This window comes from Anticarsia gemmatalis, chromosome 1 (assembly GCF_050436995.1).
Source record: "Anticarsia gemmatalis isolate Benzon Research Colony breed Stoneville strain chromosome 1, ilAntGemm2 primary, whole genome shotgun sequence".
Lineage (NCBI taxonomy): Eukaryota > Metazoa > Arthropoda > Insecta > Lepidoptera > Erebidae > Anticarsia > Anticarsia gemmatalis.
In genome coordinates, this window is record NC_134745.1 from 4,767,694 (window position 1) to 4,782,439 (window position 14,746).

At 33.9% G+C, this 14,746-nt stretch overlaps 1 protein-coding gene and 2 non-coding genes across 4 annotated transcripts in view; all 3 read left to right on the top strand.

Moving 5' to 3' along the window:
• Window positions 1-1,760: 1,760 nt before the first annotated feature.
• On the top strand, window positions 1,761-1,832 carry TRNAP-UGG (transfer RNA proline (anticodon UGG)). The gene has a single exon. It is a non-coding gene; the product is annotated as a tRNA-Pro (tRNA).
• Window positions 1,833-1,911: 79 nt separating this feature from the next.
• TRNAP-UGG (transfer RNA proline (anticodon UGG)) lies at window positions 1,912-1,983 on the top strand. Its single transcript has one exon. It is a non-coding gene; the product is annotated as a tRNA-Pro (tRNA).
• A 9,753-nt stretch (window positions 1,984-11,736) lies between these two features.
• dve (SATB1_N and homeodomain domain-containing protein dve) overlaps window positions 11,737-14,746 on the top strand; it is a 69,244-nt gene continuing 66,234 nt past the window's right edge. The window contains exon 1 of one of the 2 annotated variants that reach the window (XM_076113984.1): window positions 11,737-12,025. In XM_076113984.1, coding sequence (XP_075970099.1) covers window positions 11,936-12,025 — 90 coding nt within the window. In that variant the 5' untranslated portion in view covers window positions 11,737-11,935. The remainder of the gene's footprint in view (window positions 12,026-14,746) is intronic. The other variant, XM_076113980.1, reaches the window with a different exon arrangement.

Below are 14,746 nucleotides of genomic sequence, written 5' to 3' on the forward strand. Positions count from 1 at the left end.
AGGTTTTACAGAATTTCTAAGATTTGTCTGAAATGATAGATATCATAATTTTCATAATATGTAAAGATGAAATGTGTGGTATTCAAGATTTTCATTAATGAATGTGAATTGTGATATATACTGAAAATTTAAACATATTTTCCTACAATTTTCATAACTACAGAAAAAATATCACTACGTAAATCTGAAATATAATGACAATATATACGACGAATTTTCTCTGTGATACATTTTAGCGCACTCGTATAACGACCAAACCGTAGGGGTGCTACATCCTTATCTTAATACAGCAAATAAATAAATTGATCGCGTCTCACTCGGTATCATCTAAACCAAATGTCGAAACGTACCTTCTTTTGTACAAGACATTTGTAATACACGTGTAAAAATGACTGTATTTTTACGAAGTATTAAGGCTTTTCTGTTTATTTATGGCTTATAAACATAAGCCTAGCTAGCCAGCCTAGCTTAACATAATGCTTATGTTTAGTTGTTTCAGAAAGTTTGAATTGAATTGAAAAACAGAAATTGATGAACATGCATCAAGTAAAGAAGGCAAGTAAGAATCCAAGTTAGTGGTTTACAGCCTATATCTACCTTCGTGAAACAAAACATGATATCACGCTTGAGAAGCTCATGAAAGAGCAGTTTATAGGTTTATAGGTATATCAATTAATAATAAATACTTTTTCACAAATTCTACCTATTCAGCCCCATTCTACCCACTGCTAACTATAAGCTTTATAACTCTTTACAATTCCCTCACTAGTTATCTGATTCCAAACTAAGCAGAACTTGTACTATGGTAACCAAGTAGGTAATCATAACTAGTTCTCTTCTCAGGACTATTTTGAGCAGAGTTTGTATAATCAAACATACCAAGCAATGGTAATTTGTTCTCACCTAATAAGATTACAATTCCGACTATTTGTTCTCTCCTAATAATACGACTACTTCACCATTCTAAAGTAATAAAAATGTATGAAACAGCCCTGGCCAGTTCATTTTGTCATCTGCAAGTCCCGCAGCAGTAATATTGCGATTAATATCGTGATACACGGGGCGCGGGACGTAGATAATTTAATAACCAATACTCGAACCTCGCTCAATGGACGGACATTATGATTCCTTAGCGTTATTCATCATTATTCATTTCCGATATACACTTTTTATTACTTATTTAGATTGTACTTATTGAAGAGTAAGAGATGTATTACTTTTGTAAAGTCGTTTTTGACTAAAGATGTTATAAAGTGATCGCTAGGTTTTAAAGTTCTCTATTTTACTATCATGTTCTCATTTAATCATGGTATATTTATAAATGAATTAAAGTAAATTAAACAAACCTTTACATAAGGTAGTCGGGTAAAAAGAAGTGCAATGAAATAATAAGTTGGTATGATTGGTTTGATATTAGAATTTACTTTAAATTAGTTTTAAAACCAGAGCAAATAGAACAAAAGCCTACGTTTATCCAATTGATCATACCTGGCCAGTGCCCACGGCCTACAAGGATTAGATAAGATAGACATATCTAGATAGAAAATAATAATAGTTACTGCCTTATAAATTAATATTCTTATCCTCACCTATATCTGAAAACATGACTTTTTTACTGACTTGAGGCTGTCCTATGTCATTTAATTGATTTGCAGTAGTTATAGCCTAGAAGTAGTGACGTCACTAGTTAATTGTTTCTGCAAGTGTCACGACTAACGATTTACTTAACGTTTGTATACAATTGAAAACTAGTTTCAACCGGCTCGTTGGTCTAGTGGTATGATTCTCGCTTTGGGTGCGAGAGGCCCCGGGTTCAAATCCCGGACGAGCCCTATTCTCCTTATTTTGCTAGTTAAAACCTTAATCATCCAGAATCCATAGCAAATATGTAAGTAAATATAACCTTCATCAGGCTCGTTGGTCTAGTGGTATGATTCTCGCTTTGGGTGCGAGAGGCCCCGGGTTCAAATCCCGGACGAGCCCTATTTTGATGTAGAAATCAAAAATTTTACTCTATGAATAATAGGGAATTCTCAAGACTTATCAATCAAAGTAACTTATTGGCTTACACCTATTGACCCACTCTCATGAAATGAAACACAATAGGACATTTTCTTAGCTATATAATGTCACAGTTCTTAAAATATTTAAACTTAAAGTCGACCACACATTCTAACGGCATCCTCGAATTAAAAATTTTAACCACCATCAATCGATACCTATGTCGTTATTGATGTTGTTTAGACTTTAAGTAACGTTTATGTTAGCAGGTATTAACGTTATTCGCACGTTACTCGGTTATTTGTATAAGAACCGTAGAAGGGTCAGTAATAACAGTCGGTGGGCAAATAGCAAGTCATAGTTGTGGAGACGTGTGAAGATATAGACGCGGCAGGCCTTCGTGGAGCAGACTCGGAAATATTGTTTAAGTAATAAAATTCAACGAAATCGAAATAACTATTATTTATTTATACTTACGGCTGTAATTGATTTTTTGAAAACCTAAAATTTTGTTGATTTGTTTTAGTATGTTTATTTTTACGAAGGGCACGCAACTGGAAAATATATTAGTGTTTTGGTTAAAATACGAAGTCCACCACAAGGCAGCACTCTTTATCTGGGCTATGATGTTGATTATAATTTTATAGCATTGAGGATACGCCGAAGGTACATAATAATATCTGTAATTCATAAATGTAGCGTATTTCTTATTGGATATTCTCAAACGAATTCATAATATTCTGCCTTCTCTATAATATTGCATAGTCAGCGTTACCTGTATAGGCAGGTATTCACGCGGGCCAAATTTCCCGGAATCCAGCGATGATCCGCCGACTACGGCCTTAGCTGATGCACTTCTATCTCTCACACCGATACGAACATAAACCTTTTCTTTAGCCAATAAGGTTGGACGTTCCTTGAGCAGTTTGGTGGTTGTTAGGCCTTTTTGTTGTTATGTGTTGTTATAGTTGCCTCGATAAGATTGATCGAGTGGGGTAAGGAGACCAGATAATCTGTTGGAACAGATAAAAAATCGGTGACTTGTCAAATTCGTCGCATTCTATAAATTCGGTTTTTGGATGCCGTCGGCCGAGGATTGGTCTCGGAGCCTGTTTGATGAATGTTGCGTTCAAATTGGTTGGGAATATTCTGGGGTTTTGGATTATGAGAATTTGGTATTACATCATGTTTAGTCTTAGTTCCGTAAGACACAGACGATAGAAGTCTGATTTAAAAAGATTCCTTTAAAAAAATACTTCTAGAGTTTAATTCATTATTAGTATTAATGCTGGATGCGATGATATTCTTGCTTGTACAAGGTAATTTTTCTTACGTCTGGACTGATATGCTGCGTCATAATCTTATATTTATCTCAGAGTATTTATTTTTTATGAAACTTAAATCTGTTATGGCTTTCAATTACTGTCCTCGGCATTTCTCAAGTAAATGATTAGAGTAAGGCCTCAGCAACTGATAAAATGCAAGTGTTTCATTATTTTCACGTTACATAAATTGGTGAAACTTCATATAAGTTGCTTAAGAGACTTCCTACAATTGAAAATCTGAATAATAACATCAACTTGTGCCTCAATAAGATGTATTCGAATATACTGAGACCAAACTCATATCCATCAGATTCAGGTAAGTAAAAGTCAGAAATCGAGTGACATTTCATTAATTATAATCCCAAAATCTGTTTATTTTTTTACACCATACTGATCCCTGATTCGCAGCGGGTTGCGAGATTTCTCTTCAACCCAACAAGCTATTTTAAACTCTATAGTATAAATTATAGAGTCTGTTTTTCTCTTGTGATGTGTGTGAGAGAATTGGTCATTGTATTGTGATAGAAATCCGTTTCTTGCGATACTTTTTTGTACGAGTTAAGGATTATTGATGATTATGCGATTACTTGGCGTTAAATGTTGGATGTTGAGATGCAATCTGCCACCGCCCGCGATACGATGAGCTGGACCGAGTGGACTGACTAGTGCTCTTTCAATCATTTAGTTGAGTTTCTTATGATAGTAAAGACTTTTGATATAAATATGTACGTACAGTGGGTAATAGGTTGGTTGGTTTAAATAGGTGTTCCTGAAAAAATATTATAATAACTTAGTAGGACCCATATCCAATACCCATTTGTAAAGTGTGTAATTGCTACCCCTTTAATTTACTCTAAAATAAATCAGTTACCATACCTCACATCTTCTTCCGTTTGAAAAGATTTTTAGGATAACAATTACCTATCCCATAGATTAATTTGGGCTGTAAACGATTTATTTCTTTGCGTAAGAGCACTTCTAATAGTAGGAATATTTAAATTAATATAGTAGAAATGTATACACAAATATACCCGAGAGAAGCTTATCCAACTACCGAGAAAAAACATTCAGTGAGCTAACTAACTACATTTATATATTACAAATAATTTAAACGAAACTCCTACTTAACATTGACATTTATATGCACCTGCACGTGTTCATGTAAATCAATAATACGAACCTAAACACAGCACCATACATAGACTCTGCCAATTACGTATCGTATGACCTACGAATCAAACGTCTGCACATATTTTAATATTGGTAAGTTTTCAACAATAACGAATCTTTAATTAAATAATTACTGGCGTATATTTACGGCTCTGCTACTTGTTTAATGAAAATAGTAGCCTAAATCCTTCTCTGTTATACTTATCGATCAATCAAATTTTGTCCAAATCTGTTAGTGCATTTTAGGAAGTACAAACAAGCAAACATACTCTTGCTTTAAGTACAAAAGTATTTATAACATGCCTATAAGCTATAAATAATAACGGGAAACGATTATAGATCTTAGTTATAATTGTAGAACCAAGGCACAGTGGATGTCCTTCCTATTAATGCAAGAAATAAACTTCGAGGAGTCCGTGGCACACTGGTCTACTACAAATCCCGGCATTTTACGGAGAATATCTAGACAAATAAATTCAGGAATATTTATTTAACCCAGGATTTGAACTTGAGACTTGTATTAACGACAGTCGTATATGGGTTTGAACCCGAGATCTCACTACGACATACACTCGCAACGCGCCACAGTAGTACTCAAATTATATAGGTACTATGACTCAATAACAATTCATCGATTGCCACACGATAAAGTCATCAAATCATTATATAAATTACCTGTTTAATGAATAGCACTAAACAAAGGAGGTCCACTCGTACTCTTGTACCCGCGATTTGACCGTGAGCATGCGATGTCGGGAGTCAATGAAAAATGCCACACGTCCATCACACGACTAATCATTCATGATTGTTCTGTTTTATTAACATTCTGAACAAATGCGCTTCCTTGTATGAATATACTAGTTCACCAATGCGATTCCGCACGCGTGTTCAAAATGCATCAAATATAAGTAGTATGTTAGACTTAAAGCCTCCAATTTCCGTAATAAGTTTCATAAAAATCTGTTTAACCTCAGAAAGAAAGTCTGACAGACTTTCACCGAATTAATACGTTTAGTATGTATAGGTACCTATATAAGACAGGCATTCTCTTTGAACTGATTTTTAAATACGATTACTGTCTAGACAAAAATAAGAAGATTTGGAAATCTGTGTTCAATTCCAAACCTTACTTATATAGATACACCTGCAAACATGTAAAGTAAAAATATAGATTCATATTAAGGTCAAAGTACACTAAGGTGCTGTCAAACTTACAGTATCTAACCGAAATGATCTTGACTTCAGAAATGATAGAGCCTTAAGTAGAGCCTAATATTTAATGTTTTTTTTTCCAAAGAAAAAAACAGAAATGAATCCATGGTTGCTTTATTTATAGAAGGAAAAAATCTACCATTAATGTATGTGTATAGTAGAAGCAAATCTAAACTGAAGGTTTTATTGAGGAATAAATGAATCGTATACAACTATGGTTTGTGCTGACGCGTATGCAATAACAAGCGCTATTTCTAACAGCACAAGAGCAACAATACCGTACACGTGTACCGGCTGAGAACTGAGAACATGGCATAATAGATAGTGTGGTGTAACAACTAAGTTGGTGACGTGGTGACGTCACAGCGTGAGATGCGCAGCCAGGCAGGTAGTAGTAGTGACGAGGCACCGCCGGTTACCGGCGCTTATCTGTGACGATGAGCGTGCTGCGTCTCGGATAGATAACGGAACAATGAGCCGAGCGTGGCGGAGTGGGCGCCGCATCGACCGGTGGGCGTGGCGCGACCCCGCCCCGCTTCGCACCGAGCGCCTAATCTCACGGATAACGGATAAACCTAACCCGGACACACCCGTATTGGAGGAGGTTTTAGCGAATGTCAACGCCTAGCGAACGCTATTGGTATCTCGGATATAGGCGGATTAGGATATGTGGTGAAAGTTTACCTAAGCGGCTGAAACCGCTTCAGGGGTTGAGGGGGGATGGAGGGAGGGAGATAGTAGGATTATTCTCCGCTTTCGCTTATATATTTTTTACTTAATTTCTTATATAAAATTGCAACATTTACCGACGCAAAAGTACCTCTATACCCTTTGATTTAAATCCTTAAAATCACAGTTTGAATGATTAAAATACCGTAACCAAAAATTAAGGAAAAGCTCGTTATTATCAAAACACAAGCGAGCGAGTGTATCCCAACATACCTATATAAAACAACGGTAAAGATTGAGAGGCCACAGTGTAAATAAATTGCGTTGCGTTGCCGTGTCACACTGCTCTGTGACGTAACACTATGTTTAATTAACAGAGCGGCTGTGGCCGCGGTGACGTGATCTTATAAATAAGCCAATTCTCTCAAATGCTTTAGATATACGACTCTCATTTGGTATTTTAGGCTATTATAACTTGTTACGTAGTGATTGTATAAACGTTGATGAACAGTTAGGAAACCGTACTATTTTTTGGGCTTTAAAATAGAGATACATACTGATATAAATGGCTACTAAGATCTGAGTACATCATAAATACTATTTTGTGATAATATTTAAAGCAGCAATCTTTTAAGTATTTAATTGTGATGATAATTATGTTTGTTTCAAGATAACTGTATTATGACTGACAAAAAATATTATTATACAGTCAATTATAACAAGGTAAGTTATGATCAAGATCTTTTTCCGTAACTTGATAACTACTCGGAAGCCACTACGATGTACATTGTTTTCTCCCTTAGATTAAAGTGATTGACACGTTACGTCAAAGCAGCAATGTACTGAATAGTAACCATCAATTTGATGTACACTAGTTGTCAACTGAGATACATAATACGCATACAGCCGGACTGTCACGTATTTTAGTTGACAACTATTTGAAAGACACTACGCTGTACATTGCTTTCTCTCTTAGATTATAGTGATTAATACGTTACGTTAAAGCAGCATTGTACTGAACAGTGACCATACTACTTGTCAACTGAGATACGTCATATGCATACAGGTCTCAACAAATTTCTTGTAAAAAGCTCAAAGATCACATAAAAGGTAAAAGCAGTAAGATAATAAAATGCATTTACCTTACATTAAGGATACATATTCAGCCATTAGAGGTTCCCCGTGAAGAGTTTGTATACACAGTCGTTGTGAAAGCTTACGAACATTCCACTCTACGATGTATAGACTAGTGTACAGTATACATACATTTATGTAACAATGTGTTTGGTATTCTGATCATGATTATTAGAGGAATTAGACAGATAGTTCATTAGGTACCGACGGGAGTGTGTAGTGTGTATGTATTAAGTATACATAGCACGTAAAGCGGCCTCTCTGATTACTAGATGTTTGTCAAACATGATTTTGTTTTTGCGGTCGCTATATGTACTACGCGCTCCAGATTTATTCGTGTGGGAAGTAGTGTGCTAGAGCTATTCCTTTCTGTAGTGTATTGAAAAGTGGGTATTTCCTCATTTTCGTAAATGTTGGAGGATAAGGAATTTAAAGCCTTAAAGAAAGTAGACAGAGAAGAAGCTTATTCTACAATCATTATCACGAGTAGAGTAAGATCTAGATTAATCTAGTTAAGAGAGCAGAACATTTTAAGTCTGCTTTACTTTACGGAAGGTTCAGAAGAAATAGACGTGTTAATATTTCAGTCACGGTATAGGTACTTATAACAGTTCGATTTAAAAAAATTGGCCTTAGTTTAAGGACACAATCGTGTTTAATAGTCTAGTTATAGTATAGAAATGATGTTATTTTTATGAGAAGGCTTTCAATCTGTAGCAGTAATTCAGGCAAGTATTTGAAGTATTTTGCTATACTGACAATTACAATTAGAATTTAAATAAATTATTTTTAGTTCTTATGATAAGTTGTCATTACTACGATCAAGTACAATTAGAAAAGAGGTTTTTAAACACGCTATGTATTTGAATGTGAACCTACGATCTTATTTTCATTTCAGGTACGTAAGAGAGGAGTACAGTAGATGAAGACTTAACTTTCTTACATCTCTTGTTTTCAACTGACTACAAAAATAAGGTTATCAATTCGACTGTTTGTTTTTCTATGTTTTCTAGTAGTAGCTTATACAGATATACATAATGTAAGCATGTATATGTATTTATTCATGTAGTGATCAGCTACCGTATCAAATATACTTATTCAAAAACAAGATGATAAGCAAATACTATGAGGCCTAATTATTGTTTAAATAGTAATTTTATCAGTAAATAAGAGATGAAACAAATTAGATTACTTGATGAAATATCCTTGGGTGTTCCGTCAGTGCGGTTGGTATATTTGTTTAGTTGAAGATGAAAGGCTTAGATTATTATCATGTAGGTACTTTTATAGCCAATGGTGCATTAGTTAAGTACTTATTAATTACAAGAGAACTTATTTAAAAATAATTGCTCTAGCCTAATTTTAACAATGTTTTTGTATAAATAGTTCCATTTCAAAATGTTATTAAATTTTAAATTACTCTAAACAACCTTTGATGTATTCATATTATCAAATCAAGTCAATTCGAACCATAATCATCAAATCATATCGAACACAGTCTTTGCGTACAGATATTATTCTGCCTAGCTTAATCACAAAATCATCCTTACTAATTACAACATAAGTATTGCAAGCATAGAGCTTTGATTACATGAAGCATGTGCGGACAAAAGTAGAAAGAGTCGACTCTACTTTTACCAAACATTCAAGTTTTAAATTCTACGCTGTAAGGATCACTCTACATTTCAGACTCACGACTAATTGCGACCACGATTAAGTGTAACCTGTGCCTGAACAAGTAGCAATCCAAATAATATTAGTTTATAATAATTAAGTCATAAACTGACGAATCTACATTTAAAAAGTTAGTTTACTTTAAATTAAACTCTTTTTTACTGTGATGTTTTAAAGTGCGTTGATACAATGACTCGAGTAAATTGATAATGGTCGTGTAATATTTTTTATGTATTTGCTAAATGATCTGAATCATGATTATATAACGTACAGTTAAAAACCTTCAGAAGGTGACAGGAGTATTTTATAAAGCTTGTGTTATGATACTATCTTGTCAAATTTATCTAGAGAACATATAATATCTGTTGTTACTATTTATTTAAAATAAAACGTTTATTATAATTTATTTCAGCAATAATAATTCATTATATATTATGTTTAATTTGCACATAAGATACATGACTATACCAGTCTGTATTGGTATAAGATAAAATAAAAAATCGTGGGAACATTTTATTCTGAACAGGAAAATCGTGTATTTAAAATATTATCTCTATAATATTTATGTTTTAATTCGAAATACTTAATAAATGAGGTCCTCAGAGGCCGACTAGCCTTGTATGTAAGTAGGTCAACCGAATTAAAGGGATAGTAAACACATTATCTTTAAAAAAATCACTATAATCCGACTAATATGTTTAAACCATCATGCTCTTAATTTACTTCAATTCAATATCTACTTCCATATAAGTAACTTAAGTAAGACAGGATATCCTGTTCACCGCTTAAAAATCATATTGTAACATTATGATATTAAATGCACAGAATATAGTAAAAGACAAATCACGTCGTGAAATAACGTTCCAAATCCGACTGTGGTGCTCTATCACCAACATTTTATATCTACCCTCCTTAAAACATACCAATCATCATTATTACTTAGTCTATAAGGTTCAATATCGCGTAAATTTTAGTCTGGTAGTGGCAAAACAAATTTGGTATATGTAGAGTCTTAACTGGAAACTGGTAGTCGCTAAAAAGATAAAAGAGTCGAGCTCAGGTGCTGATTGACTACAGGTTATTGTCATTGTTTATACAACTCTATGTGTGCTTTGACAATTTGGGAACTATTTTTGAATGAGTCAACAGTTAAAATGTTACTCGTCTGGTTAACCGAGATGCCAGATTTGTTCTCTCACTTTAAAAATAACTGGGATACTTAGAGCCACGTGTATTTTATTATCACTTTTTTCGGAATTTTCATTTCTATTTTTATTCGTTAAAACACTAGACCGCAACAAAATACAATTTTCCTTGATACAAATGCAGCGCGGATTCGGGTTCTTAAGATTAACAGTACTTAAAATGTTAGAAAACAAGTTAATAATCCACCATAATCACATGTTAGAAAACATTGGGCTTTTCAAGGGTAATTTAAATCCTTACCCGTAAAGCTTAACAAACAAACTAACCGCTATAATTACAAATAATGCGTTTCAATTTCTATTATAAAGCTTGGAAGCTTATTGTTTTATCCGCTGACAAAGAATGGCGGTCGATACAAACATCCTCAAACGACTCTACATCGGTAGAGTCCGTAAAGAGACTACCTCGCCGCTTCTCGTCTGAGCTCTTAACGGTTCTATTTTTATACCATCATGTACCTTCAGATTATCTTCAAAACAATTACGATGGGCAAGTGAAAAGTTGAAAACATAAACAATGTAATCCGAGCATTGTTTTTGCCGGCTGTTGCTTTGTAGAGTTTGGGATTACCTGCATCTTTATTACTTACCGTACAACTTATCATTATTTACATAGTACAAAGTATTCCGTAATACAGGTAGCGCCTGCGAAATGTTCAGTCATAATTCACACGAGGGAAATGATCATCCCCATTTAACATTAAAATTTGAAATAGTCCGTAACCATCGTTTGAAAGCATCTGAAATTAAGAAAAATTAACGTCGCCGGAAGGTTATAATGGCCACGTACAAAATTACGCGAAGCCGTGACAATTTTTTTCCTACATCCCGCAAGAGGAAAGCCGCCGTGATTTATATAATGAATAAAAATGCTTCCTACCGCCAAGACACCGCCATTTTACAAGGATACTGCAATTAACCGCACTGATAGCTTTTCAAATTACTACATTATTATTGATGACTTCATTATTACGAATATTTTAGTCTCTTATTATATTAGACTGAATTACAGTTTGGGACTTTACCGCAAAAATATAGACTAACCAATAGATTCTCAAACGTATCATTGTAAAATAAGCGCTCGTGATACCTGTCAAACAAAACTGATGTAAATCAAATACGTGAACATGAAACAATAGAATAATTGGTGCGCTGAACACAAGTAGCTCTCAATAGCGTCTAATCTAATCGCGATAGCGGCAAACACCCCTCGACACAACAAATTAACCGTCACACCGTAGCAATCTGTGAATTACAAGTGTAAATAATCCAGAGGACGCCCAACCACCACCGTGGGCTGGGCTTGGGTAGAAAAAAAAAGAAACTCGTTAAAATAGCGGCTTAAAAAAGAAAAGCGCTGAAACGGGAAGGCTCGGGTGGTATCGGTTTTTCTCGACGCGGGCGGTTCGCTGGGCGGGGCCCGAGCGGCAGTATCGCGCCGCCGGCCGGCCCGCACGCACGTGTCTGCCTCATTGCTCGTCTGTCCCGCACCGTGCACATGTTGTGTGAATTTTCGGCATGTTGATGTCGTCGTGAATTGACAAGATGGACTTTCAGAGTGCTATGGAGACGTTCGCTGAGGCGTGGGCTGCGGCCAACACGGTCAAGTCGGAGGCACCTGCTGACATAGCCCAGGTCAGTTTTTTACATGTGACATAATATTATTTTTCAGAAACCTTTAATTCGTTCAAAAAAATTGTTTTAACTTCAAAAACTTAATTAAGTAGCTCTACGTTCAAGTTTTTGACGGACCTGTTTTTATTACGGTAAAACTCATTATAAAAATGCGTTTTAATGACATTTATGTGATTTAAGAGGCTGAAAAGTTTGTTTTTGGTTTACGCGGAAGAGATATCCGCAATATTTTATCGTATTCGAGTTGCATTTTATGTATGCATTGGTAAGAACTTCTAAAACTCTACCTATACTTATAATAAAACATATGGATTATTATTTCTTGTGGAATAATTAAATAAAATCAATGTGGTGATGATTAATAAATACCTGTTCAAAATTGTATTATAGAATCCTTTTTGGTTCCTGCATACAAGTTACATATTTGAATTGTTTTAACAGAGGAAAGTTCATTAGAAAAAATATATTATAGAGTTTTAAAACAAATTAAAATAAGCTTTTCAAATGAGCACAACATTTTGATGCCTATCATTTTGGATATAAATAAAGGATGTTTGATGTGCAAGATTTCACGGATAAAAAAAACACGTAAGACTTTTAAAAGGGTTGGTAGAGCAAGGTTTTGCCTTGTCTAATTGACGCGTAGACAATAAACCAAGTTCATCTAGATAACAATATCAATTTGCATTCAAAATAATGCCGCTATACACTACTTATATAGCTCTACCAGTGACAATAGGTACTCTATCGATATTTTCAGCAAGGTCGTCTTGCGAGTCCTATTATATTTTAAATAGATAACTTAAATAAATAAGTTGTTGAAAAATTTTGCAATAATCTAAACAAATGATCAATGTAGAGCCGTTTATTGGTTTTTGAAATTGATTATTTATTTTACGTTGAATTGACTGGTTTTATTAATTTAGATAGATCTGATTTTTGATATTGATTAGTTGCGGCAGAAACTTAATTGTAAAACTTATTGTATTAGTAATTAATGGTTACGGATTCAATTCCATAAATACGTTTTGTGTAAAACGCATTTCAAATAGACTGCATTCAATAAAGGTTTTAATTATTTCTTTTGAAAGCCGATATCTGTCTTACAAAATCAGCATGAATACAAGATGAGTAAACTATAGAACTAAAAAAATATTTTTTGGTACATGCCAATCTACCAAAATATATTTTTTGAAAAATATGCAGTAATGACCGCGATCAATTATGATACATTACTAACTTAAGTCGCAAATGATAAAGTCCGTCCTTCTTTTTTTAATTTTTATTGATCTTCGATTATATCATATTGACGCAATATTGACAAAGCCGTGTAAACGTCATATTTGTTTTTTAATATTCTTAATTCGTCGATAATAACAACTTATATAACATTATTCCATAATTTGCGGACTCTATCCCATTGTGTTAAGGTATATATTTGTGTGACAGTCCAATGAATGGATATACGCGTTTCGGATGTAACATTATCCGTCTAGAAGCATGGTTCCCATTTGAAGGGTCCCATTGATATACAGTTTAACGGAATTCGTCTGGGATAATATGTGAAATGTATATAAACGCGACGAATATTTCTAATTAGGGATTATTTTATTATACGGATGAAAATGATGATTAGATTTTGATTTTGCTATAAAATTATCGTTTGTAAGTCGAAACGCAAAGATACATGTAAAACACTATTCTTTAAATAACAAGGGATCACGAAATATATTATTGGAGATATCTTGATGGATATTAATGGGTTAAAAGTTTACTACAAACGATGGGAGAGACAAACAAATCCTTGTACTAATAACTTTAACGAAAGATAACTTAGTACTAACGTAGGTACCGGCTCGAAGGCCAGTAATTGTGTTTAATTATCCCTACCGTAATTATAAATAGCAAACGTCAAATCTTTTTCTAATCGTAGCTATTACTGGTATTCTAATCAGCCATACTTGTTTGACAAATTATCGTTAGTTTTTATGGTATGAAGAAATTGAAACCTAAGTGAACATTACTAATTAAGAATTCAATATATTTGCTTGCATGGAAGTAAAGAAAGTAGCGTTTTGTAAATGATAAACGGTTTTGTGCAATTATTGTTTTGTTTGATGCGAAATTGTTTTTTCTTTCGAAGCTTATTTCGACGGGTTAAGGCATTTTTCGGGTGATTTTTTTTAGATAAGAAGATTGATAGAGGGGACACAGAACTGGTCAGTTATAATCGCAACAAGATACTTACTTGATTCTGGAGTTATTTTTAATCCGTGCATAGTATGGGGTTGCAGTTTCGTTAACATATCAAATTCATATTTTTGTTATTACTGTTGCGTGTATTCGTTTGTCATAGCAGATATTTAACAAAAAATTGACTTTCAGAATATTAACGTTACTCTAGATTAGGTTCTTGTGCAGTTTAATATTCTATAGATTTTACTTTTATTAAAGGCTTTCATGTTTTTTGATCGGATACAATTTTGTATGAATGAAACCTGAATTAAAAAAATGTACGCGTGATCACACATTGACAGCGATCTGGAATTTAAAACTTACTTCCTCATTCGTATTAATCTTTAAGCACGTTCTATTAAATGTGTTTTTGTCTTTTTCTTACATAAAGCATTGTATGTAAGACGGAAAGAGAGAAAATATGTTTTCGATAAAACGTGCTCTAGGATATCTGTATGTAAAACAAATTCTTTAACGCGATTGTAG